Source organism: Oryza sativa, chromosome 2, assembly GCF_034140825.1.
Source record: "Oryza sativa Japonica Group chromosome 2, ASM3414082v1".
In the NCBI taxonomy this organism is placed as follows: domain Eukaryota; kingdom Viridiplantae; phylum Streptophyta; class Magnoliopsida; order Poales; family Poaceae; genus Oryza; species Oryza sativa.
Window position 1 is genome coordinate 6,659,964 of NC_089036.1, and position 27,860 is coordinate 6,687,823.

The following is a 27,860-nucleotide window of genomic DNA, read 5'->3' on the forward strand; positions in this document are numbered from 1 at the left end:
TTAATCTATCCTCTTAATATTTTTATAACTATTTAGATGACATGTTACAATCAATGGAAATATAAGACATTTACCAAAGGTACTCACAATTTATGTTAGATTTACATATTATCTATTTGATCAAATAATGTTGTGCAATAATTGACTCGTATTTTCCTTTCCAGAGATGCTATCATAGCTTAAGAATACATCTGGTAAATAGATGAACTACAAGGCTAATGTAATATTATTTCAAGACCTTCCTCAACTATTTTTGAAGGTTACCACGTCATCTTGAACCCTCAACATGTAGATATTCAAACCCAGTGAGTTTTTAGCCCAGTTCGGCCTCTTAGGACAACATTTACTACAAACAGACCTAGCGCCTTTATGCTAACTCTGTTAGTTAATTTTGGACTTATAGGAGAGCTTATGGAGTCACATTTCAAAGCATATCATCCACGATAAACTTCATCCTGAGTCAACGGAAATCATCCAAACAAGATTGCACTGTTGTTGAAACCAAACTTAAGTTTTAGACTTTGTAATAGACTAGGCCTATCTCGAAAATGCCTCTGTCGATCTCCACAAACCTAAACACATTCCTAGAGCTATTTTCCTCTTTAAATATCTATGTACACCCTATAAAACAATTGGATATTGTTTAGCTAAATTTTGCCAAGTGCCATTCACTATGTAGTCCTCGGTTGTTTAGTCGCTTTACTATAGATTCAGAGCCTCCAATAATTGGTGTGTTGATTTGCCGAGTCGATTAGATAAAACACTTCCAATGTTTTCTTTGTTCTTAATTACCTATTCATAATATTTAGATTGCAAAGATCATCAAGCACGCATCATCATTTGTGGTACAGTGATTGTACGACATCCTGAACTTGTTCTGACGTCACCAATATCGCATTCATCAAAGCTAGAGTTATCCCTCACCAAAGAAACAAACCACAAGAGAGAGCGCCATTAGATATCCCATCGACCGTTTAAAATTTATTCCTTCACAGTCCATGATAAGAACAAGCAGTTGGTACTCCCTTCAGTTTTTTTTTTAAAAAAATTCTTGGTTGTAGTTGACTTCTAAACATATATTTACCATTCATCTTATTAAAAAATTAATTAAATAATATTATTTATTTCGTAGGGATTGTTTTATCGTTAGAAATACTTTAAATATAACTTATATTTTATAAATTTTAATATATTTTTAATAAACCAAACGGTATGATAAAAATCAATAGCGTCAAAATATTACAAGTAGGATACTACCATCAATGCTCAGTCAGCAACAGACACACAATGAAAAAAAAAGGAAAAGAGTTTACTTTGTCTGCTTCTCACTTTAGCCTATTTAACCCCAGTACAACAGATGCTCAATGATTCATAGCTGTGGCTGTGACGATCCGACACCTGCACGCTAGTACGTAGTGCGTATACGTAGCCAGTACCCTACTCCCGTCCATGGCGCCGCCGCGAGCCAACTCCGGCGACGGTAACGACGGCGCCGTCGGAGGGCAGAGCAAGCTCTCGCCGTCGGGCCTGCTGATACGCGAGATTCCGGGCGGCTACGGCGTGCCCTTCCTCTCGCCGCTGCGCGACCGCCTCGACTACTATTACTTCCAGGGCGCCGACGAGTTCTTCCGCTCACGCGTCGCCCGCCACGGCGGCGCCACCGTGCTCCGCGTCAACATGCCGCCCGGCCCCTTCCTCGCCGGCGACCCCCGCGTCGTCGCCCTCCTCGACGCGCGCAGCTTCCGCGTCCTCCTCGACGACTCCATGGTGGACAAGGCCGACACGCTCGACGGCACCTTCATGCCGTCGCTCGCGCTCTTCGGCGGCCACCGCCCGCTCGCCTTCCTCGACGCCGCCGACCCTCGCCACGCCAAGATCAAGCGCGTCGTGATGTCGCTCGCCGCGGCGAGGATGCACCACGTCGCGCCGGCGTTCCGCGCCGCCTTCGCCGCCATGTTCGACGAGGTCGACGCCGGCCTCGTCGCCGGCGGCCCCGTCGAGTTCAACAAGCTCAACATGCGGTACATGCTCGACTTCACCTGCGCCGCGCTGTTCGGCGGCGCGCCGCCGAGCAAGGCCATGGGCGACGCTGCCGTGACGAAGGCGGTGAAGTGGCTCATCTTCCAGCTTCACCCGCTCGCCAGCAAGGTCGTCAAGCCGTGGCCGCTGGAGGACCTCCTCCTCCACACCTTCCGCCTGCCGCCGTTCCTGGTGCGCCGCGAGTACGGCGAGATCACGGCGTACTTCGCCGCCGCCGCCGCGGCCATCCTCGACGACGCCGAGAAGAACCACCCGGGAATCCCGCGCGACGAGCTCCTCCACAACCTCGTGTTCGTCGCCGTCTTCAACGCCTACGGCGGCTTCAAGATCTTCCTGCCACACATCGTCAAGTGGCTCGCCCGCGCCGGCCCGGAGCTCCACGCCAAGCTAGCCTCCGAGGTCCGCGCCGCCGCGCCCGCCGGCGGCGGCGAGATCACCATCTCCGCCGTGGAGAAGGAGATGCCGCTGGTGAAGTCGGTGGTGTGGGAGGCGCTGCGCATGAACCCGCCGGTGGAGTTCCAGTACGGGCGCGCGCGGCGCGACATGGTCGTCGAGAGCCACGACGCGGCGTACGAGGTCCGCAAGGGGGAGCTGCTGTTCGGGTACCAGCCGCTCGCCACCCGCGACGAGAAGGTGTTCGACCGCGCCGGCGAGTTCGTCCCCGACCGGTTCGTCTCCGGCGCCGGAAGCGCCGCCCGGCCGCTGCTGGAGCACGTGGTGTGGTCGAACGGGCCGGAGACCGGGACGCCATCGGAGGGGAACAAGCAGTGCCCCGGGAAGGACATGGTGGTGGCGGTGGGGCGGCTGATGGTGGCGGGGCTGTTCCGGCGGTACGACACGTTCGCCGCCGACGTGGAGGAGCTGCCGCTTGAGCCGGTGGTCACGTTCACGTCGCTGACCCGCGCCGCCGACGGCGACGGCGCCGCGCGGCGCGGAGTATAATAGTGTCAAGCGGCGGCGCGCGTGAGCGGCGAGTGTTGGTGCGGCGACGACGCTGTCCATGCATGGTCGCTGTCAGTTGGTCAGATTTGCATGGATTTCTTTTTTCTTTGACCTAAAAAAATTGGGAAAAAGGTGTACTTTCGCGTGCTTGTGGGGGCAGGTTCTTAAGTATAGGGATTCGGTTTGTCATTGTGTGAAGTTCAATACGATGTTTGAAGTTGAATAAAATTATGTGCGTTCCTCGTGGTTTTTCTTTTTGGATTATAGGTCAAGATGGATAATCACACAATGCAAATTATGTGCATTCCTGGTTTTTCTTTTTTTGGATTATAGGACAAGATGGATAATCACACACGCTACCATGCAAATTATGTGCATTCCTCATGGTTTTTCTTTTTATTATAAGTCAATATGGATAATCACACACGCTACCAATCATGCAGTGGAAACCGCATATGTATTGGAAAATTTAAATTTACCTTTGATTCAAAAATAGATGTATGATATTTATTCATATCATCAAAAGTAGAAAAATTTCTTCTAGTAAAATTCTTACTCATGATTGAATCCGGGAGTTTTCAAATTTACACTACATATTTCCCCCGCTAAAGCTACCTAGCTTGTGAATAACAACTTCTAAGGCTGAGTTTGACAGTTCGTTTATCAACTCGAAATGATAACTTTATTATTTCTCGTTAGCACGCATTCGGAACCGCTAAACAATATATTTTGTGTAAAATGTTTCTATACATAATTTATTTAAAATTTATAATAGTTAATATGTAATTAGTGCAACTGTGCAACTCTGTTTTTTAATTGACCGGCAGGGGATATACCACTCTCATGACTTTCTCTGAGAAGGATGGCCACGAACCCTGGCTCCTTGACACGCAGATCCACCCCATGATTTAGGCTTTAACCCTTTGCTTTGAGGCACTTACTCGTACACGATGGTTCGTAATTATAAGTCATTTCTTAACACGTGTTTTAAACAAGGGGTTAGCGAGTACATTTTTAAAACCAGCTCAAAAATTATCTCTCAAGATGTGTCGAACCTAAGGGCTGGTAGGCATACTATAATATCATAACCACTGTGCAACAAACCCGTTCACTACCACCTACACTTTAGGTTACAAGGTTTTTATTAAGTAGGAGTACAATCGAACAAACACAACCCACAAACTTTAGTACTCCCTCCGTTTCACAACGTAAGTCATTTTAATATTTCCCACATTCATATTGATGCGCATCAATATAAATATGGGAGATGTTAGAATGACTTACGTTGTGAAACGGAGGAAGTACCACTCTATCATCGGTAGATCATATCGAATTCCTGCCATAATAAACCTCTAGTGACGATATTAATTAATTAATATCACTGCAGGTCAAGCCACAAACTGGCATTTGTACATATGATGCAGTAATATTGTATTACATATATATTTTGTTATGTATGTCCCTATGGACGATTACATTACGATCATTTGATCTATTCGTGATCTGTACTAATGTATTATATATGTATCTCGCATTTAACCTAGCTTGTCGAAGAGATGGATATGCATGGACTTCAAGCCTCCACATTGAGCATGTCGAGTTTTTTTTCCCTTACATGCCACTCAAGGCAAAGCATAATTAGGTGACAATTAATGAGTACAACTTGTACGACTTACAATAGAAAACCCTATAATGACACATCCAATATAATGGATCAGTAGCTGTTAGTAACTTGTCCTAAAGAACATTCTTATGTTAAACGCCACTTGTTTATGTAGAAATATAATCCAAGTCATTTGGGGCCGCATGACCGAGTCATGTCTCATGCACATGTGCTAAGTCGTTGACCATGCTTTTGTGTGTCTGGTGCACATGCGAGTACAGAGCTTTTACTAAGCTGAATTATAGATTTTTTTTTTGAGATGATGTGCACTGTAGTGTTGTATAATGTACATGTTGCTTGATTATATTAGCTTAGGCTTAAGTCACATATGGATTAATTATTGGTTGCTTGGTCAGATATATGGATTGCAACACCTAAATATATGGAAGGTATCCCTACTTTTTGTTATTAATTTTTTAGTGAATTAAGTGCACGAGCGGTCACTAAACTTATGTAGGTATATCATCCAGGTTCCTTAACTCTCAAAATGCATATTTTAGGTCCCCCAAACTTATTTTTGGTGTTATATAGGTTCAAACGAGTTATAACCCGCTCTATGATGTGGCATGTCATGATAGGGCCTACGTGCTAGTCGGATCCACGTGTCAGTTACATATACAAAAATAAAACTAAATAAATATTTTATCCTATACCTTAGAATAATTTTTATCTATCTTTTTTTTCTTCTCTACCTATGAGGAGAAAATATGGTTTTAAATTTTATTTTTTATAAATGACCGACATGTGGGTCCTACTAACACGTAGGCACCATGGCAATACCACATCAGCGCATAGAGCGGGTTAGAATACATTTGGACCTATGCGACACTCAAGATAAGTTTGAGGATAAAAAAATATATTTTGGGAGTTCAAGGACCTAGATGACACACCCGTAGATTTTTCGTAGAGTAACTTTTGGACGAGTACAGTAACTTTTGGTTGTATATACTAATGTCTTGATATATAGTTATTAGTTTTTTATATTTTTACACAGTGTAAGGGCATATACAAATGTATACTCTGACAATTAATGTACCAAAATAGTTGAGACAAACAAAATTTCCTACCATTACTGTACCAAAATATTTTTTTACTACCCTTCTTTCCTTTTCTCCACCCCATGTAACAAAACTTCTTTTAATAAAAGAGTCGACTCTGGACCGTTATCATGCGTAGCAATCATGTTTCCCTTTCCTCCCCCTCTCTCTCTCTCTACTATGTCATTAATTTTAGAGAAAAGTACATTTTACCCCCCTGAACTAATGCGGTTAGCCGAAAAACCCCCCCGAACTTAAAAATCGGTCATTTTTCCCCCTCAACTAATAAAACCGGACACTTAACCCCCCCTAACCATACTTTGGGCGGTTTTGACTGGAGACTTGCGCACGTGGCAGTCCAACGTGGCAAGACGGGCGCGGTTGGGCAAGCAGCGACTGGCGCAGCTCAGGTAGGGCAGCGGGCGCGGTAGGGAGGGCGAACTGGTTGGCGGCGAGCGGTGACGGGCGCGGATGGGTGCCTCTGGTCGGCTCACCCCTCTCTCTCTCTTTTCTCTGGAGGCGGAGACGGAGCGCGTCGACCGCACGGCCTCCGACCTCGCCCGCCGCCGTCATCGACCCCCTCCTCTACGTGTCGCCGTCCCCTCCCCCAATCTCCATCGCACCATCCCCACCTCCCCAACGGCGACCCAACCGTGGCCGGAGCCGAGGCAGCTGCTCCTATCAGGTTCCAGTCGAGGCGGACGAGGAGCGACGGCGAGGCCGCCCCCAGCCGCCTCCGACCCCGCCCGTCTCCGGCCTCGCCTCCACGCCCCCCAGCCGCGGCCTCGACGCCCGCCGCTGGCCTCGCCTCCGCGCCCGCCGCCACCAGCCGCCTCCGACCTCGCGCGCCACCCCTAGCCGCCTCCGCCTCCGCCACCAGCTGCCCCGACGAGCTCCTCCGCTGCCGGCCGCCCGCTCCGCCTCCACCTCAGCCGCCCAGGGAGCTCCGCCGGCCGCCCACTCCGCCTCCGACTAAGTCGCCCGCCGCCGCCGCCAGCGCCTGAGCAACTTTTCTTGCCCCCGCCCTTGCCCGCCCGCCGCCAGTGAGGGAAGGGAGAAGAGAGAGAGAGAGAGGGAGAGATTAGGATAGAGAGGGAGAGAGAGAGAGAGAGAGCGGACACCCGGGTGAGCTCCGCCTCCACCGCCCGCCGCGCGGGCGAGCACCGCCTTGGCCGCCGGCCGTCCGAGTGCGTGCGCCTCCTCCTCCGTAGCCGGCCGCCGCAACCGGCCGTCCGAACGAGTGCCGCCCGCAGCCGCCTCGTCCCCCGCGCCGGCCTCGGCTCCTCACCCGCCGCCCGCAGCCGCCTCCGCACCCGCCTCCGCACCCGCCCACCGGCCTCGGCTCCTCCGCCACCCCCTTCGTCGCCTCGAGCTCTGCCAGAGAAGAGAGAGGACACCGTCCTTAAGGTGAGGGAGAGAGAAGAGAGATGATTTTGGAGAGAGATAGAGAGGTGAGGGGTAAAAGATAGGTGAGAGACTGACACGTGGGACCCACTGATTTAAAAAGAAAAGAATTGCTGACTGGGCTGCCACGTAGACCAAAACCGCTTGCAAAACTGCTCAGGGGGGTTTTTCATCCGGTATCGATAGTTGAGGGTGAAAAATGACCGGTTTTCGAGTTCGGGGGGGGGGGGGGGTTTTCAGCCAACCGCATTAGTTCGGGGGGGGGGGGTAAAATGTACTTTTCTCTTAATTTTACTTGCATAGTAACGAAAAGAGACCGTTATTACTCACCGTTGTACATGCCCTAAGTATTTTGTATCACATCCAAACTTGGCAATGAATGGCCGACACTATGTCGTCTGTTTAATGAGACTTACACCCTCTAAAGTCGGAACAGGAAGAGCGACTCATTTGAACAATTTTTAAAAGGAGTGACTAAATTTCGCCAATCTCATAAGTGTGCAGTACACACTAAAAAAATCTAATTAGTGTGATTATACTCTAGTGGTGATCTAATTAGCGTGATTGAATCGTGGTGAATGTAACTCCCAAGTACAATTGTGGACCATGAATGAACATGACAATAATACGAAAATAACATAGTGATATTGAAAGGGAAACCAAGCAGTACGTTGCATCTAGTAATTAACCCTAAAAGACTGCCCTATAAACCCTAAAAAAGATAAATCATATATATGAAATGCAACCCTAATTAAATTATCCATAATTCCTTTCCTTGTTTCATAGATCAGATGATCCATGCTTGAGCTCATGGGCTATTAGCCGCTCCTTCTTAACTGTCCTCTTCTTCTCCAGCGAGTTCTTGATCATCTCCTGCTTCTTCTCCTTCTTCTCATCCATGGCGCCGCCGCCGCCGCCACGGCCGCCGTTCAACTCCTTCACAATGCGGGTGTCCTTCATCAGGCTCCGCTTCGACCTCGCCGCCGACAGCTTCCCGGTGACCTCGTCGTCGTCGATGACGAACACCTGGCCCATCAGACCCTTCCCCTGGAGGTGGTGCAGGAAGCCGCCGGCGAGGAATCGCCGGAGGAAGTTGAGCCGGACATTGTCCGTCCATGTCGACGTCGTGAGGAGGCCGTAGTTGGACGACGACGTGCGGACCGAGATCACCGGGGGCTTGCCGCCGGCGAGGAACGTCGTGATGTCCTTGAAGAGCTCCTTCTGCTCGACGAAGTTGGTCTTGTCGACGCCCGCTCCGGCGGCGTCGTTGGCGAGGTCGGAAGCTCTGGCCTCCATCTTGGAGAAGAGGGCGCCATTGTTTTTCTCGGTGAAGAGCTTCATCTCGATGGCGACGGCCAGCGCCTCGCCGGCGGCCATCCGGACCTCGCGGCTGTCGGAGCCGAGGAGGGAGACGAGGTGCGCGTGAGCCGCCGCGCCTCGCCATGGCGCGGCGGGGGACACCTTCTTCTTCTTGTTCCACCCGCCGGTGGTGGTCAGGACGAGCGTCCACGCCGACACGGCGGCGGCCAGCACGCGGGGGCTCGCCGTCCCCTTCGCCGCGCTGGCGAGCTTGGGCCCCGCGCTCGGGCAGATCACCGCCCACAGCGCGTTCATGCACGCCTCCGTGTCGTCCATGTTCTCCGCGGCGACGTCGACGAACGCGACGACGGCGAGGCACTCGAGCGCGGCGACCACCAGGGACGCGTCGGCTTGTGGCGCCTCGAGAATCCGGGAGGCGAGCGGGTACGTCGCCTTCATGATCTTATTCGCGCCGGAGCCGAGCGGGTTCGCCGCCGTCTCCACCGCCGCGATCTTCTTCGAGGTGGCGCCGGGGCCGAGCGTGACGGCGAGCAGCGCGACGGCGCGGAGCGCCACGCAGGCCTCCCTGGCGGCCCTCTTCTTGATGGAGACGTAGCAGCCGCGCAGGATCTCGTCGGTGTGCCCACCCTCCGCGTCGTCGGCGGAGAGGAAGCCCTCGAGCGCGGCGATGAGCTCCGCCAGCGCCGCCTCCCGCGTCGACGCCAGGCTGTCGTGCACCGAAACGGCGACCTTCTCGAGCACGGCGGCATTACGACGGATCCTCTGCTCATACGCGCTCACAGCCACAGCGCCGCCGCCAGCGGAGGCATCGTACGACGTCGAGGCGTGGCCGCTAGAGCGGCCGGTGGATTTCTTCAGCACCATGGCGAGGCGGTGGTTGAGGAGGCAATTGATCGAACACGTCGCTGGCGCAGAGAGATTTCGTGATCGATCGGGAGGGGGATCCGGGGATATGTAGAGAGCGGAGGACGAGACCGAGTCGTATTGGGCGTGGGCGGGAAGAGCCCTGCCACCGTCCGATCTGATGAGGTTTAATTTGGTACGCACGATTTGTGTAGAAGTGGAGTACAACTCTACACAATTTTCCGATCAGGAGTCATTTCAAATTAGGGTAATATTGTTCATGCCAAATACGATTCGGTAATCTTGTCAAATTTTTATAATGTTTTATGGGATGAACTTGTCAAATTAGGGTAATCTTGTTCATGCCAAGGAGGATTAGGCTTTACATTATAACAAAACATGTCGACCAGGAGTCATTTCATAGCATGTCAGAAACACTGGGTAATAAAATTTTACAACGTTGATTTCCTTGCCATATATATTTTCTAATTAAACAAGCATTATTAATTTTTCAAATTCTGCTACAAGATACTCTGATATGATGACTTTGTGATTATAGTTGTAGTAAGACATCGTAAAAATAAACCTTTACGAACAGGAAGTCAATTATGCGCTATCAAGTGCTACAGGAATTTTGTGAGTATCAATGTAACTGCAATAAAAATCATGTGTTCTAACTTCTAAATCTATACCAAATAATAATATAATTTAAAAATATGTAAGGCTTCAATCATCCCTTTTTCCATCCGGGCCCCTCCCTCCCACGCCTCCGCTTCCGCCTCCCTCCCTCCCTCCATGTGCCTCCATCTCTCCCCCTCCCCCGCAACCCCTCTTCTCCCTGGCAACGCCCCTCCTCTCCCGTCTCCCTCCTTCCTTCCCGGCACCCCCCATCTCCCCCTCGTTGCACACGCTCCCTCTCTCCCTCGGTATCTCTTCTCCCGAGCGGCGTCCCTCCTCTCCCCTGCGTTCCCTTCCTCTTACACATTCAAGGAAAACGGAACCTCCTTGTTCGGGAACACATTTTGACGCACTCACTCAGCCGTGTTCACCACAGGAGCTCACCATTGTTGTTTCTCTCTATTGGGACTATGTTGTTGTCGGCCGCGTTCCCATTGTTCTGATTTTTTTTCGTTGCCAACCGCCACCATCTACGGACGAGTCATATCATGGGACACGTCCTACCACTTCCCTCACCGTCGTTTGGTCGCTGAAGCATTGGCGCCCATGTTCCCTACTCTTTTTTTTAAAATAATGGATTATAATAAACCCGGCCTCTACACCTTGTGAGGATGTACACAGCCTATATTCCCTACTCTTTTATTTCTCGCCTTAGCTAGGGAAGACAATGAACAATGTCTATTGGGCATTATTCTTCTTGGTCTATTATAACCATGCTCCTAGACCACTCGCATAATATTTAGACCATATGAGTATGAATAGAATATGAAAATTGTAATTTATATCAATAAAACAGACACCCGTTCAGATTTAGTGAATCAAATTTTCATATGTGGGTTAAAAGAAGTTTTTCCAATTTCTAGCTAATTTCAGTTGTTTTTCATTTACATTATTAGTTTTAGCACTATTTGATCCACTAAAAAATATTATAACTTATAATTTTCTCTATATTAAATTATTTATAGCTAAATGAGAAAATTGGATTAAGTTATATAATTTTCCTGATATTGAATTATCGTTCTGGACAAAGTTATTTGTAGTGTTGTTATTTATAAGTTTATATTCCCTTCATCATTTATGCCCAATTGTAATATATGGTTTAGGATTTTAATTAATGTCAATGAATACTATTTAGAATCCGTTGCAACGCACGGGCATTATGCTATTAACCTCTAGATAATTTCTTTTAAAAAGATAGATGGACTGTAAATAAAACGAGCACACCACAGCTTCTTTCAAATGTATGTTCTTTGCAAGAATTTTAATAAATTTAATCTCATTACTTAAAAAACGATAAGTTCAATACAGTCTAAGTTCTAAACATGGCCAAGAGGGAGTTTCGGGCTTAATACCAATATTTTAGCAACAAATCTAATAAATCTAACTGTAGTGGTTGGTGTATTGATTTATTTTGGAAAAGGAGCGTGTGCGAGTTGTCTATTTCAAGAATAGATTGGATCTATCCGGCTGCACTTTAGAATATTTTTTAGTATTTTTCGAATAAATAAGAAAAGGGTGCACGATCTCGACGATTTACTTCTGAATAAATGCATAAATCATATGAAACAACCATAGCATTTTGCGACCTATTGGTAAATCAAATCAATACGCTGGTTATAAAGTACTAATATGGACTATACTTAGGGACATAATATGGACTTTTTTCATACTAACTTATCCAGCATGCGGCTTATGCTCGGCGGTAGATCGGCCAGGCCATTGTTCGAGACTTCGAGTCATGGATAGATTCTCTTGGGCCAATGGGTTGCACTGACCATCTCCAAGATGAGAATTGCTAAGAAAAAAAGGTTATCGTACAATTTTATTGTGAAAAACTTTCAAACGTAATTTCATAGTGCAATTCCATAAGTAACCCAATTTACTCTCTCAGATAATTATTTTTCTACATAATAACTTTACATGCACTGGACTCTGCTTGGCCCAAAATTCCTTTCCTAGTTTCATACTGAACTTGAGGTCAGAGGCTATTTGGCGCTCCTTGTTGAGCGTCCTCTGCTTGTCCACCTTCTTCTTCTGATCCATGGCCATGTCGTCCTCCTTCACGACGAACACCTGCCCTATCAGCGGCGCCTCCTCCCCCATCACCACCTTCCCCTGGAGGTGCGGCAGGAACCCGCCGCCGAGGAATCGCCGGAGGAAGTTGAGCCGGACAATGTCCGTCCATGTCGACGCCGTCAGCCGCCCATGGTGGGACGACGACACGCGCACCGAGCTCGCCGGTGCCTTGCCGCCGGCGAGGAACGACGCGATGCTCTTGAAGAGCTCCTTCTGCTCGACGAAGTTGGCCTTGCCGACGCCCGCTCCGGCGGCCTCGTTGGCGAGCTCGGACGCTCTCGCCGCCACGCCGGAGATGAGGGCGCCGTGGCTGTCCCGGGTCACGAGCTTCATCTCGATGGTGACGGCGAGCGCCTCGCCGGCGGCCATCCGGACGGCGCGGCTGTCGGAGTGGAGGAGCGGGGCGAGGTGCGCCGCCGTGTCGCGCCACGCGGTGGGAGAGGACGACGCCGCCTTCTTCTTCTTCCAGCCGTCGGTTGTGGTCAGCACGAGCGTCCACGCCGACACCGCGGCGGCCAGGACATGAGGGCTCGTCTTCCTCGCCGCGCCGCCGAGCTTGGGCCCCGTGCTTGGGCGGATCAGCCCCCACAGCGCCTTCATGCACGCCTCCGTGTCGTCCATGTTCTCCGCGGCGACGTCGACGAACGCGACGACGGCGAGGGACTCGAGCGCGGCGATCACCAGGGACGCGTCGGTTGACACCTCGAGGATGCGGGAGACTAGCGGGAACGTCTCCGCCATGATCTTCTTGGAGCCAGGGCCGGGTTCGAGCGGGTTGTACGTCTCCGCCGGCAAGATCCTCCTCTTGGAGCCCGGGCCGAGCGTGACGGCGAGCAGCGCGACGGCGCGGAGCGCGAGGCGGGCCTCCTTGGCGGCTCCCTTCTTGATGGAGGCGCAGCAGCCGCGAACGATCTCGCCGCGGTGGTGCCACCCGATGAAGTGGGCGGGGACGAAGCCCTCGAGCGCGCCGACGAGCGACGCCAGCGCCGCCTCCCTCGTGGACGCCCGGCTCTCGTGCACGGAGACGGCGGCCTTCTCGAGCACGGCGACCCTCTGATTAATCTTCTGGTAGTAGATGCTCATGCCGCCACCGCAAGCGCTGCTGGTGTCATCGTCCAGCATGGACGACGACGAGGAGGCGTGGCCGTTAGAACGGCGGATGAATTTCCCCATAACCATGGTGAGCGGTGGTTGACTGGTTGAGGCAATTGATCGAACAGGTCGCCTGCACAGTGACCGGGTGGTTGAGGCAATCGATCGAACACTTGGCAGGCGCAGTGAGAAGCGTTCCTGAATCCTGATGGATCGGTATGGGAGTGGAGAGGAGGGGCAGGGGATATGTAGGCGACCAGAGAACCGACTGCGAATCGGGAATCGGAGTTGGAGTTTGCGCGGCGGCTGTGCTGATTCCGAATCGGAGTTTGCGGTGCGGCTGGGGCTGATTCGATTCGGACGGGAGAGCTCTGGCCGTCCGATCTGATCAGATTCGGCTGGGAGAGCTCTCGCACCGTCCGATGTGATTCAATCTGGTACGTGTGATCAAAATTGGAATTAAATTAGGGGATTATATATTGGGCTTTTTTTTAGGGGGGAGATTTTTCAATATATTTGGTACGGTGTTTGCATTAAAAAGATAAAAATCCAACGCTTCCCAATAACAGGTATAATGTAAAAAGTATTTAAGTATTAGTGTAGGTATTTAGCTACTTACTCCCTCCGTCCAAAAAAAAAAGACAAACCCTGGGTTTCCGTGTCCAACGTTTGACTGTCCGTCTAATATAAATTTTTTATAATTAGTATTTTTATTGTTATTAGATGATTAAACATGATTAATACTTTATGCGTGACTTGTCTTTTTTTTCATATTTTTTTCAAATAAGACGGACGGTCAAACGTTGGACATGGAAACCTAGGGTTTGTCTTTTTTTGGACGGAGGAAGTAGGTATTAAAGATAGAACGTAAATTTACTAGTAGAGAGAAAATGGTAGAATTATCCTCAACTTTGGTATTAAAGATAGAACATAAATTTGCAAGCAGAGAGAAAAGAGCAGAATTGTACCACTTAAGTCATTTGCCTGTACTAGCGTATATGTTCTCTTTTGTGTGGTTTCCTATATATTTACATCGTGTTCTTTGAGGTTTTTATTTGTGTGATTTTCTCTAGATTTATATTTTGTTCCAAGAACACATTACTAGCATAAAAATTCTCATTTGCATGATCTTCTATAGATTTATATTCAAACTATATCCGAAAGAACACATGATCAGCTTCTCCCTTGATCATGTCTCCTTGCGGGTCCACATATTCAAACTATATTATAAGAACAGAGGAGGTCTCGTTCCGGTCCCTTATACGAAAGAATTTGTGAACTACGTAAATAACTAATCAATAAGATCTCACCTATTGGGCTTCACCTATGCCATTGACTGGTTGATCTCGTCTCATGTTGAATTCTCAACAATTCTGACGGTTCTCCCTCTATTTCTTTTTGGAGAATTTAGGTCAAATCCTAGAGCAAGAACAAACTAGTGTGGAAGACAATGCGGAAGAAGAAAGAAGACGGATCTGATCTTTTTCCCGTGGAGATCTATTCGATGCGTAAATCAATGCTTGATTTACGTTTTTTCTACCTATCGGTACCAGATTAGTTCAGCCAAGTATACCATCCACTTAAAATATCCATATTTTATTACCTAATAATTACTTCCCTGTCATCGGTTATAATAAGTTTTATTCCGTACCTTATCCCTCTCTCGATCAATTGTTCACATTACTTCACCTCTCGATACTTCTAAATATCTCACAAACACCATAAAAGCTCTCTAAGTCATATTGATCGATCAAAGCTAATAATTACTAGTGCTAACTACTAATACTCGAGCAACAAAATCGGCTGCTGCACCGGCGGCAACATGTGGCTCGCCGTCGCCGGTGCAGTAGGCGGCAGCAGATGCGGCTGCCGGTGCACCGGCGGCAGCATGTGGTGGCAGCACGCCAGCGCCGGGAGCAGCATGAGCGCCGTCGTGCCTCTCTCGGGCTCCTCCTCCGGCAGCCCGAACTTGTTCTTCTCCTTCCACACGGCTTCGCGGCACCTCCTCCGCTCCAGCGTCCGCTTCTTCTCCCTCTGCTTCCTGCTCATCATCTTCCTCGCCGCCGGTAGCCCCTCCACCTCGTCGCCGTCGACCTCGAACGTCTCGCCGAACAGCGGGTTGTGCTGGAGGTGGCTGTGGAAGCCATTGCCGAGGTACCGGGTGAGGAAGTTGAGCTGGAGGAGCTTCGTCCATGTTGTCACCTTGAGCACGCTCTGCCTGCTCGACGACGTCCTCACCGACTTCGTCGGGGCCTCGCCGTCGTCCAAGAAGATTTCGATCTGCCGGAAGATGTCCTTCTGCCCGGCGTGGCGCCGCTTGTCGCCGGCGCCCTTGCCGGAGGGCTCGGTGGCGAGGTAGGAGACGGTGGCGTTGAGCGCTTCCATGTCCTCCGGCGGGGTGTCGTGCGCCAGCTTGAGCTCGACGCACGCGGCGATCGCCTCGCCGGCGGCGACCCGGACGCCGCGGTCGTCGTGGTCGTCGAGGAGCTTGGCGAGGAGCGCGATCTTGTCCTTGCAGCTCTCGCCCTCCTCCGCCTCGTACCGGTCGTGGACGACGGTGAGGAGGAACGCCCACGCCGACACGGCGGCGGCGAGGGCCTCGGGCGTTGTCTTCCTCGCGTCCCCCGCGGCGAGCCTGGAGCCGCCCGGCCCAGCTGAGCTCGGGTCGATCACGCCGCCCCAGATGGCGTCCATGGACCTCTCGATCTCGTCGTCTCCGTCCTCGCCGGCGAACGTGGCGACGGCGAGGCCGTCGATCGCGGCGAGCACCTTCGCCATGTCGTGCGACGCCTCCACCGTCTTGGCGAGGAAGGGGAACGCCTCGGCGAGGACATCCTTGGCGCCGGCGGTGTCGTCGCCGCCGCCGCCGAGGGTGAGCGCGAGGATGCCGATGGCGCGGTAGGCGAGGCGGGCCTCCCTGACGGATCCCTTCTTGAGCGAGAAGACGCAGCGGGACACGATGGTGGTGTACTTGCAGCTAACCTCCCGCGCCGACACGTGGCCCTCGAGCGCGCCGACGAGGTCCTCCATGGCCGCCTCCCGCGTCGACCCGCGCTTCTCGAACAGCGCGACGATGCACCGCTCGACGACGTCGCGGGGCACCATGTCCACGCGTTCCTTCTCCGGCCTCGGCGGCCGGACATGGATCGGCTTCTGGCCCGTCACCATCCTCGACATGAATTTGCCGCCGCCGCCGCCACCGCCGCCTCTTGCATCTGCACGGCGAGCCATCGCCGGAAAACCTCATCGTCTCAATCGATCGAACAAAAGAAGAGAAACAATTAAAACAGAGATGAAGGAGGACGTACGTGGGAACTCCATGCCCGGAGATCGGCCGGATGGAGCCATGGAGAGATCGCCGGAGACTGCGATGACTGATCTGGTTGTGCGCGTGCGGTGGAAGTTCGCCGGCGATGAGGTAGGTGGAGGTTGGGACGGCGAGGGGGCGAGAGGAATATGTAGTGGCGGGGAGGAGGAGACCGTGTCGGCGACGGAGAGGGAAGGCGCGCGCGGGAGCGGGAGGAGCTCGTGCGCCCCACGGTGGATTTGAATTCGGGTGTTTCCTTTAAAAATCGTGCGGGTTTGAGATGGGCCTGGTTCGCGCGCAACTTAATGGGCTAACCTTGACGGCCCATGAATATTTGGGCTCGGATTGTGAAGCCCAGCAACGTGTGGACCGAAACATGCCTAGGAGGTAAACAAGCCCATCACATTATGGGCTTGGATACGGATAACAGTGTATGAATGGGATTAGAATTTGAATCTAACGTTTATGTGAATATGTTATTATGACCGCCCCAGTTTTAGAAAATAGATGAAATTAAATAAAAAAATTGTGATTGGTTGAGAGAAGTATGTAGAAAATTTGAATGGTGCAACGTTGTGATTGGTTCAGAAGATAATGCAGATGTAAAAGTGATTATATTTTAGAACGGATGGAGTGCAAATTTTATCAAAGGACAATAAGCCCAAATTGAAACATACTGAATCTTTGAAATGGTGCCGATTTTAATGTTGTAATGTACTTATAATATATAGCTACGGGCATATTTTTACAAAGTCGCATTTGCAAATAATAATAATAATAATAATAAAGTCCTTACAAAGTGCACTTGACAATACTTTTCAATCGAACTGAAACCGGAGGGAGTATTGGCCATGTTGTTTCGTGGGGTTTGATTGACAAGTGGAAACACTTTGCAATTCTGTGGGCAGTGTGGTTGTAGATGCATTGCTTCATTTATTATGGTTCATACAGTGGTCGCTACATAAAAATTCAATAGTTACATGCACATTGGTGCTTTGCTTTAGTAGGAGTTTTCGTGAGGTTTTAAGGTCTCTGACCTTTATATATTGAGTGTCTATTAAAGAAAACTCAAATTTATTGTGTACCAAAATTATATGTTGGAACTGATTGATATAGATTTGTTGGCTGATCTCGGCTTACAACCTACACCGAGTCGCGCACGTTGCGGATTTTACCTCCTAAGAGTAAGTAGCCAACTACTAACTCCAATTCATCTGTAGCCAATCTAATAGCTCATTCATATAATAGTTACATGCTACACTATTAATACCTGGTCCCACCTGTCATACACACACTGTGTCTTAAAGTCCGTGCTACAGCTAGCTACAAATCTATAGCCTGCTGCTCTTCTCTCTTCTTATTTATCTACTTAAAATATGTTTGCAGCTGGCTTATAGCCTGCTATTTTACCTGCTCTAGTTATGCACATTAGCATGGATCCTCTTCTATTTTCAAATGCGAAACTCGAGACGTTACATAGCACTAGCAGAACAGACAGCTATGTTTGGCGCCAATTTTTTTGCCAGTCTTGGCGCCATTCCTCTTTGATTTCTCCTTTTTCTTGCTCTGCCCTCTCTGCCTCTGAAGAACTCTGAAGTCTGAGCCTCGAATTTAATACTACAGTTGCTGCTGCCTGAAGCCACCAACAGAAGTGAAGGCTATACCACAGTGTTTTGCATATCTTGTGCAGCTGTGCTCTTGACCATCCACTAGTAGCCAGCCGGGCAACAAGAACCTCCAAATTAAAATCCAATGGATTCCTGCACCCCACTTTTCCAGGCTTGACGCACTGACCAACAGTGGACTCCTCACTCCTTTTCAGAAGTGACATCCTCGTCAGGTTTGCAACTTCAGAAAAAATCTCCTACTCCTACTTGATCCTACTGGTACTAGGACTACTCCTTAAGGATGACACATTAGAGATTAGACCCGGTTTGACTGAGGCCGAGTTTAGTTTTAAATTTTTTCTTCAAACTTCTAATTTTTTCATCACATTAAAACTTTTCTACACCTATAAACTTCTAACTTTTTCATCACGTCGTTCCAATTTTAATCAAACTTTCAATTTTAGCGTGAACTAAACACACCCTGAGTACAGGTAAAACGATCTTATGGAAAGAAGATAGGCATCATTTGACAGTACGATAGGAAAAAACAAAGGAAAGCTTACAAAAAGCTCGTACCTTTTGTACATTTCCAACAAAAGAGAAGTATATTGGGCTTTGCTCACATTGTTGCCATTTCAACCTTACCAAAGTTTGGTATTATCAAATTTTGGCATATTTTAGTGTTACCATTTGTTTTTTACCTTGGCGTTATCAAATTAAGATAGTGTTAAATGTGTTTGGTTTGGAGCCATGCCAAATTTTGATGGTGTTTTTTCTAGAATCAACAACTTTTGGTAGTTTGGTAAAGGTACGGATATGTTTAGTTTATTACCCTGCCAAAATTTGGTAGAGTTGAAAATGACAACAAAGTGAACATGCCTAATAATACACTGGTATGGAAATTTTTTCATCAAAGGGATATAGAAAAATGTCTGTAGGAATTTGAGTAATATGAAAATGCTTTGCCAATCTTATGAAACAAATGGTCCCTTGGGATCAGAGGTTAAAACAGGAGATGCTATTAGCGCTGATTTACCAAATATAAACTATTACTCCCTCCGTTGTAGGTTATAAGACTTTTGCCTAGTGAATATGGACAATGCTAGAAAGTCTTATAATCTAAAACAGAGGAAGTACAAAGTTAAAATTGTATTTGTTTGATTTTTCTTATAAAAAAACTCTTTTTTTCACAAAACATTTCTGACTGAAACTATGCCACAGAGAACGGGGAAGTAAACTGTTCTGATAAGCTGTTTAGAATGTATCCTAAATTGGCCCTCTAGAGAGCTTTTAACAACTTCAACTTCTCGTAAAATCTCCAACACATCAAACAGTTTTCCTAAAAATGGATAGCTACAGACAATAACGGATTGACAAAACTATTTGTGATTTCCTGCATAATCAATTCTCACAACTAGTAATACTAGTAATTTATAATGTCGACAAAGATTACAAGTTACAATAACAAATGCTCTATGCACCGTAACAAATTCCCGAGCAACGCAAACAACTGAACAGCGTCTGCATGCCGGCCGGTGGCCGGTGATGCCACTGCCGTCGCTGCAGCCGCAGTGAAGGCCACCGGCGAGCGAGACAACCACCTCTCCGACTCCCCAATAAATACACACCTGTTGCTGCTGCTCCTGTGTTTTTTTTTTTTTACTTGTAAGGTGTTCGTCTGTGTGTGTAAATACCATCGACGAATTCTGCGTGCTACAGGAGGAAGCTGTTCACGCGGCCGTCGACGACTGTATCAAATGGTGGTGATGATCTCTCGCTGCAATTCGTTCATGTGGTTCTCGTCGCCAGGCTGACGCCGGCGAGGTCGCCGCCGTACTCCTCCAGCACCACCAGCAGGTTGCCGCCCGGCTTCAGCCATGATCTCGGCACATGGTACCTGAAATTTTATCCAAAATAGTAGGTACATTTTACGGTGATCTCTCCCCAATAGAAGTGATCTTAAGCGTTAATTTATGAGGCAAAAAAAATCGTTCTACTAATAGTAATTGAGTAGTGGTAAAATTGATTCTACTACAGTAGCAGAGACACTATTATAAACGTCTCTTTCTTTTTGTTATTTAAACATTGTAAAACATTTTATTATTGTTGAGCATGGATTGATAGTCACTAATCTTTGTGTTTCTGCTCTACTTGTGTGCTTGGGATGTGGTTTTTTGTGGTTCTTTTTTGGTTTTGTGCATTTTATGCAAAAGCTAAGGGCAGACTCAGTTGGATTATATTATCTTGATGTAATTGACCGAGCCTCGATAAAACTTCCATTATCTAAAAATTATTGTTCAGAGAAAATTTGAGTTGTGTGAGAAGATGGTTATGTGAGGCTGAATTTATTACCATCTTTGGGACAGGTCGCCGCAGTTGGACCGGCACTTGTCCTCGTGGTACGTCCCGGCGTAGCTGCAGCCGCCGCAGCCACCGGAGGCCTTGTACGACCAGTACCGGCCGACGTGGTGGCCGTTCACCCAGAGCTGGCCCTTCCCCATGCTGCCCATGTCGAGCGCCACTGGGTCGTTCCCGGCCGGCGCGTTGAAGAAAGCCTGAGACAATCAATGGTGACAAAAGGAAATTCAGCAACAGGTGACACAAATTCAGTCTGAGCGTGATGAAACTGTAATTCCACTTTGTCATTGCTGGTGCTTCTTCAGAATTCAGCACTTACCTTGTGCCAAGTCAGTGGCTGGTAGCCGCCAGGGCCACCCCATTCGACTGCGGAGCTTCCGGTGACGGTGTGGAGACCCAGCGTTTCGCCTTTCAGGCCGACCTGATAGGTCCATTTCTGATGGCTGAGGTCTTTTGTGCCCCCATTTAGGCTGGAGAGGGTCACCGGTCCGAGCACTCCGACATTCCAGTTCTCAAAATGGTTGCCAACATTCTGAAAATGGTATCAGATATCAGTGTTACAGGTAGTTTGAGACAAGATATAAGTGTCCGGGATATCAGTTAAGCTGTGATCAACTCACAGGGAGGCCAACTGCTGAACTTAGGATGGAGATCTTGTTGCTGCCCTGCCACATCTTGACACGTCCATTGTATGTCAGCTTCGGGTTGTCGTAACCACCATAAACAGATCCTACGGAGGAAGCAAAATCATGAACATTCACTAAAATGATTGGTGTTGGCTTGATCTAACATGAAATGTAGCTAAGTGCCAGTACCATATGATTTCCCGTTCACGAACACCTGCATCGAGTGCCCAGCGGAGTAGACAGTGAGCTGAGGAGACTGACCAGACCTCAAGTCATTTGTACCAATGTTGACGCTGCAACAAGAATTCATCAGGGTTAAGGGAAAATTCATATGGCTTCTAATAGAAATGGTTGAAATTTTGTCACATATCAAGGTTGGTCACTCACTATGTGGTGTACCACAGGTAGTCTGACTTGTCCCATGTCATGCTCAGCTGCTCAACAAGGCCATCCTTCGTGAACGCGCTGTCGCTCAGCGAGTTTGTGTCCTCGCTATATGACTGCCAAGCGAATCGAACCACTGGGTTCATCTTTGGCATCAATGTTGGCTCCTTCACCTGTGCCATTATCATGTAAGTACATTAGACCATGTGCTCCAGCAAGGTCCAGCTAGTCCACATAAAGGTTCAAGCTTCAGTGTTCCCTAACCGTTGCAGTGTTGAAGACGGCAGTTTTGCAGTCCGGCAGAATGCTGATGGACCAAGCAGGAAGGTTGTACTGCTGCCCATTGAACCTGACTTTGACTGCAGTGTTCATGTGGTAGTTCGACAGGAACGCCGCGCATGCTCCATTCTTTGCCTTGAAGACATATGCCTAAAGGATTTGACCAATTATGAATCTAGGAATATCTATGGATGATCACATATATTGTGTGCAAGATTGTAGCAACACCAACCTTCTCATAGCTGCCAATAGACTCTATTGTCGGATCGGCAGAAACCAGCACAGGCTCAGCCTGCTTGATGGCCCTGTGAAGGTCTCTCAAGTGACCCCATTTCGGTTGCCTAAGCAGACCTGAGATGTACATGCCATCCGTTTATCAACTGAGTCAGATCCATGTCAATCAAGATTATAAACAGAAGATAAAAAACAGCAAATTTCCGAAAATATCTCAAGAAGGCAGGCAGGAATTCAAGTTTATCAAAGAAGGCAATCACTGCATACCAAATTCGTCAATCGGAGCATCATAATCATAGCTGGTTGCAATGAAGGGACCACCAGCTGTCCGGCCAAAATTGGTTCCTCCATGGTACTGCACCAGAACATGAAATGCGGTCAGAACAAGTAAAACTACATTCACTGCAACACCAGTGTTGGTGTGACCAGTGAGCCCCCTCTCTTCTCACCATGTAATAGTTCACGAAAGAGCCACCCTTCTGTATGAACCTCGCCACGGCAAAAGCCAGATCCTCCACTGGCCGATGCGGCACCCCACCTCCGAACGATGTAAACCTTCACGCGCAGTAAAATGTAAAACCGTAGTAAGATCATTCCCATCAGATTAGGATGGTATGAAGTGCGACATGAGTTGGAACAAGAAAATTACCAGCCGGTCCAGGCCTCAGTCCACATGGACGGCTTGTAATTCTTGTTTGGGCTGAAGTAGTCGCAGTAAAATCCATTGCAAGTGTTGATCTGCCATGGTTGGGGATAAAAAAGGGTAAGAACTCGCAGTCTGGCACAGTGAACTGCACAACAAACTCATTCATTTGACACCACCAAGGAAGGTGGAGTAGTTTGTTTCCAGTTTCTACTATCAATTATCAGTGTACCACTGGGTCAGGGGCGTCGTCCTGCTTGCACATCACCCACGGCACGCCAGTGTTGGTCCCGACGGCCATCTTTGCGGCCCAATTTGCATACGGCTTGGCACCGCTGCCACCGACCGACTCCATCGGCCCAAACTCATTCTCCACCTGACCAAATCCACCACAGAAACATCAATTCTCAGTTAAGCTACACTCTAAGCTAGCTGCATTGCAGATTGCAACGGACTAAGCAGAGAAGCTGTTCTTCAGGGATTCACCTGAGACATGATGATCGGGCCGCCCTGCCACTCGAACAGCCCCTCGGATTTCATCATCGACACAATCTTCTCCACAAACTTCTGCATTTCCGCCTACACGATTACAAGCACCAGATATTTACCACATCATAAACCCCAATTCTTGAAGAATGTAAGAGACCAAAATTGCTGCATTCGTGTTAGCACAATACCTTGAACGGGCCATTGTCCGTCCTGAAGCTAACCCCCGGCACATATTTCAGCCAGACAGGAAAGCCCCTGCAAGAATCACCAACATTGCAAACGTTTTTCAGATGCAACAACTTGCAACCAAACACACACTGAAACTGCAATGCTGCAGCTGCTACATTCTGCTCCAAAATCTACCCAAGAACACTGAGACTCTGTAGAAGAATCGTTACCCAAAGTTCCACTCGGCGCAGACGTAGGGGCCGATGCGGAGGTGGACGTAGAGGCCGGCCTGCTTCACCAGCTTGACGAACCTGACAAGATCGTACCGGTCGCTGAAGTAGTACTGCCATAAAAAGGAGGTCATCAACCAAGAACTCATAGGAAGAAGAAGAAGAAATGGTGAGGTGAGAGTGAAAGTACCTGGCCCTGGACGGGCTCGTGTCCGTTCCAGAAGACGTAGGTCTGGATGACGTCGAGGCCGCCGTCCTTGGCCTTCTGTATCAGCCCCGGCCACATCTGCGGCGGCGGCGACGGCGAAGCACACGAAGCAAGAATCAGAAACCGGAGGTGTACGTGAGAGAGAGAGAGAGAAGAGAAGTGGTGCATTTGGGCGGCGGCCATGGATGGGGGGTACGTACCTCGGGGGTGCTCCGCGGGTAGTGGATGGAGCCGGAGAGGAGGATGCGGCGGCGGCCGTTGATGACGAGCGACCGGCGGTCGTACGACACGGCCGCGTTGGCGACGCCCACGCTCGCCGCGAGGGAGGCCGCCACGAGCGCCGCGGCCAGCACTGCCACGCGGCGGCCGGCGGCGGCAGCCGGAGTCGGCGCCGGCGCCATTGCAAGTGTGTCCCCTCTCCAAAGAAAGCTCCGAGCTAGCTACCTCTCCTCTGCTCACCCTCTCTCTTGGCGTGAGAGAGAGAGAGGGACAGAGAGAGAGAGAGAGAGAGAGAGAGAGCAGTGAGCTGCTTCTTGGAGAGGAGCAATGCGTGCGAGGCGGCAACGTGAAGAGCGCCGCACGGTGTTTTGTGGAGGGTGGCAATGGCGATGGAGGGAGAGCTCGCCTTTCTTTTCTTGTTTTTTTTTTCTCTCTCAGTTTTTAACTGCTTAATTTTGATCCTTGGACTCGACTCGCGAGAAGAGGAGTGAAGTGGGAGCAGTTGCAGGCTAGCAGCTGCAGTAGATGGGGGCGAGGTTTTTATGGGAGAGGGTGCAGTGTGAAGCTGAGCTGAGCTGAGTGAAAAAGGGAGTTGGCGCACTGGAAGGGAAGAAGGAGGTGGTTCTGCGGGTGGGATGGGTGGGCCCACGACATTTTTCATTTATTCTAGCGTGGGCCCGTTTGGCATGAGAAAGAGTAGAAATGCAGCCGGCCGCCCGCATCACGCACACACTCCCCTTCGCAATTGGGCCAGCATATCTTGAGATTGATAAAATCTTGTTGTTGATAGGTATGTTGCCTATCAATTAAAAAACAGATAGTCGTAAATGTGAGCATCCATATTAAGGCTATGTTTAGTTCGTGTGCTAAATTTTTTTTAAGTATATAGACACATATTTGAAGTATTAAACGTAGACTAATAACAAAACAAATTACATATTTCGCCTATAAATTGCGAGACGGATTTATTAAGCCTAGTTAATCCGTCATTAGCAAATGTTCACTATAGCATCACATTATTAAATCATAGCGTAATCGTAATTAGGCTTAAAAGATTCGTCTCGTAATTTACATGCAAACTGTGCAATTGGTTTTTTTTTCGTCCACATTTAATACTCCATGCATATGTCCAAACATTTGATGTGATGTAAAAGTTGGAAGTTTGACGAAAAAATTTTGAATCTAAACACGGCCTAAATTTAGGATTTGAATCTGGGTGGCTGATTCCACAACCGTAAACCTAGCCAGTTCAGCTAAAATTTAGGTTGGATTAGAAGGGTATATAGATTTGCGATTAAGGCCTTCCTTGCTATGGAGGATTTTTTTTTGGATGAAATTTAGATGAATTCAACTAATTTAAGTGAAAACATTTTATTCTAAAGGAGGCATTAAGGTTGATTTCTATTACTTTATTAGGTTGAAGGAATTATAGAGAATTTTCATACAACTGAAAATAGCTCCTATCAAATAACTCCTGAATGCCGGGATTTTCCACAATACCACTGGTGCACACAGCCACACACTGATGTGGAACAAGAACCAGGAGGCAGGAGCAACTGCTGCTAGACGAGCAGTATTGTAGAGGATCGACATTCTAACCTGACAATGTGCACCTTCTTCGGAAGGTAACAAGCGTATGCAATTCGTTTTCCCAATTCCTACTTCATCCGTTGGAAAATAAATCGATTCTTAGGATCCTAAGAAAAATTTTGCATCGAGAAATAAAAGACCAAAGTATCTCTCATTAATAGAAAAATAGTGTTAATGGGTTGGTAAAATAAGGTGTATTGAAAGGATAGAACTTGATTTGTGAACTAAGGATAGGTATAGAATAGAAAATCAATTTTTTTGACAAATATTAGTTACTATTAATTTTTTTTTTGGATGAAGTAGACTGGCTACTAGTGTTCTTAGCTTAGGCCCTGTTTAGTTTTCACGCAAAAACTTTTCACCATGTCTGTCACATCGAATGTTTGAAGACATACGTGAAGTATTAAATACTCCCTCCGTATTTTAATGTATGGCGCCGTTGACTTTTTAACAAACGTTTGACCTTTCGTCTTATTCAAAAATTTATGTAATTATAATTTATTTTATTGTGACTTGATTTATCATCAAATGTTCTTTAAGCATGACATAAGTATTTTTATATTTGCATAAAAATTTTGAATAAGACGAGTGGTCAAACGTTGGTTAAAAAGTCAACGGCGTCATATATTAAAATACGGAGGGAGTATATAAAAAAAACTAATTACACAGATTGCGTGTAAATTGCGAGACGAATATTTTAAGCCTACTTGCTCCATGATTTGACAATGTGGTGCTACAGTAAATATTTGCTAATGACGAATTAATTAGGCTTAATAAATTCATCTCGCAGCTTACAGGCAAAATATATATTTTGTTTTGTTATTAGTCTACGTTTAATACTTCAAATGTGTCCGTATATCCGACGTGACATGCCAAAACTTTTTACCCCTGGATCTAAACACAAACTTTCTCTTCTTGGATACACATGGTCATATTTATAGAGCCTGGAATATAAGCCATACACGCGCAACTCCACCGATGATACTTCTCAGTTCATGCATGTACCGGTGTGCATAGCGTTGGGGTCATTGGATTAGTTATTAGAATGGAATCCGTTCATTCGACAGGACAAAATCCACACGCCATGTCTGCTAGATCCGGCCGTGCGTGCTCCTCACACTAATAATCATGCATGTGAGTGTGGCCAATACTATACTTGATAGTAGGCTCCTCCCATGCACACATGCCGCTGTCAGCCAACGCGTCGACTCGAATCCTAGCTACGTGCTTAGTAGACGACAAATCAATAGCATCATGTGCCGATCAAAAGGCTCGTTCAGTTTTGTTGCAGCAAATGTCCAAACAAACATTTATCCCCACTGTCCAAAATCCAGATGTCAAGAATACAGTATATGCTAAGAGTACATATTAGTTACTGTATTACAGCAATGCCTTATGTGAACAATGGCGGATCAGAAAATTGATTCGTTGATGTCATAACGTGTGTATCGGTATCATAGTATGCTAATTATATTTAGATCATGGTGTTATAATATATGGATAAGCAGTTTTGCTATAGGTTTTGCCGAAAGTCATCGGTGTCGCCTGACACCGGTCCTTATATTGTAGATCCGCCCCTTTAAACAATCAAATCTGAAATTTGCTCATACGAAGACTCAGGACCTTGGGTGCTACTCATGTCACTGCAACCACTACTATTTTATTCAAATAGTTTTTTTAATAAATAACTATTCAAATAAAAAAATACAGATCGAAGGTTACTTCCCGTCATTTTGCAGCAATGCCCACCGTACTTAAATTTGGTCAAATACGTGGTATGTACTAACGACTAGTCGAAAAATTGTGGTATGTGTAGCGTGCACATTAAGAGCAAGTACTATAGTAGGTTATAAGCCAACTATAAATATATTTTAAAGAGATAAATAAAAAGAGAGAAGAGCAGCGGGCTACAGATCTGTAGCCAGCTGTAGCAAGGACTTCCAGACGTAACGTGTATATGACAGGTGGAACCAGACATTATATTGGTTATAGATTATTTGGAGCTAATACTGTGCTATACTATTAAACTTGCTCTAAGTAGGATCGATGTGCGGCCTCCGGGCCTCGTTGTGCTCACAGAAAAAACTAATCAAGCATGCAATGCAGTACGTGCAACAGCAATTAATTCCTGCCGCGGTTTGCTTAACCAGGATGGTGTTACTTGAATGAGAAGCGGCTGATCTAATTAATCAGTCGCGATCTCTCTTAATCTAGCTTATTAACACAGCCTTTAATTTAATTAATAGCCGAGTCCGTTAAACCAATTGTTAACCAGACTAACTAAAAGGGCACTTGCACAATTGCACGCTGGCCTTTACTGTAATGCAAGCACCGATATTGCAGCTGAGATATGATGCTAGCTTGACAGTTCGAGAGTACATATTAGTAGTACACTAGTGCGTGAGACATTGCCTGATCTTATA

General features: G+C 47.8%; 5 protein-coding genes across 5 annotated transcripts; 1 reads left to right on the forward strand and 4 right to left on the reverse strand.

The window, feature by feature from the left end:
- Positions 1–1,377: 1,377 nt before the first annotated feature.
- On the forward strand, positions 1,378–3,286 carry LOC4328743 (allene oxide synthase 4-like). The gene has a single exon (NM_001409865.1). The coding sequence runs from the start codon at positions 1,450–1,452 to the stop codon at positions 2,980–2,982; it is 1,533 nt and encodes a 510-aa protein (NP_001396794.1). The 5' UTR covers positions 1,378–1,449; the 3' UTR covers positions 2,983–3,286.
- A 4,351-nt stretch (positions 3,287–7,637) lies between these two features.
- On the reverse strand, positions 7,638–9,325 carry LOC4328744 (uncharacterized). Its single transcript, XM_015769611.1, has one exon. The coding sequence runs from the start codon at positions 9,268–9,270 to the stop codon at positions 7,867–7,869; it is 1,404 nt and encodes a 467-aa protein (XP_015625097.1). The 5' UTR covers positions 9,271–9,325; the 3' UTR covers positions 7,638–7,866.
- Positions 9,326–11,745: 2,420 nt separating this feature from the next.
- LOC9270421 (uncharacterized) lies at positions 11,746–13,315 on the reverse strand. Its single transcript, XM_015771616.3, has one exon. It carries the CDS (start codon positions 13,180–13,182, stop codon positions 11,815–11,817), a length of 1,368 nt encoding a protein of 455 aa, XP_015627102.1. The 5' UTR covers positions 13,183–13,315; the 3' UTR covers positions 11,746–11,814.
- A 1,559-nt stretch (positions 13,316–14,874) lies between these two features.
- On the reverse strand, positions 14,875–16,326 carry LOC107275833 (uncharacterized). The gene has a single exon (XM_066307221.1). It carries the CDS (start codon positions 16,324–16,326, stop codon positions 14,875–14,877), a length of 1,452 nt encoding a protein of 483 aa, XP_066163318.1.
- A 2,852-nt stretch (positions 16,327–19,178) lies between these two features.
- LOC4328745 (beta-galactosidase 4-like) lies at positions 19,179–24,395 on the reverse strand. Its single transcript, NM_001409866.1, has 17 exons — positions 23,829–24,395; positions 23,611–23,706; positions 23,421–23,533; positions 23,211–23,277; positions 23,020–23,112; positions 22,766–22,909; positions 22,540–22,628; positions 22,340–22,445; positions 22,158–22,245; positions 21,889–22,007; positions 21,642–21,806; positions 21,381–21,550; positions 21,183–21,286; positions 20,988–21,097; positions 20,687–20,899; positions 20,362–20,564; positions 19,179–19,906 (listed from the first exon to the last, which is right to left on the reverse strand). Exons 1-17 carry the CDS (start codon positions 24,027–24,029, stop codon positions 19,798–19,800), a joined length of 2,190 nt encoding a protein of 729 aa, NP_001396795.1. The 5' UTR covers positions 24,030–24,395; the 3' UTR covers positions 19,179–19,797.
- Between the last annotated feature and the right edge of the window lie 3,465 nt (positions 24,396–27,860).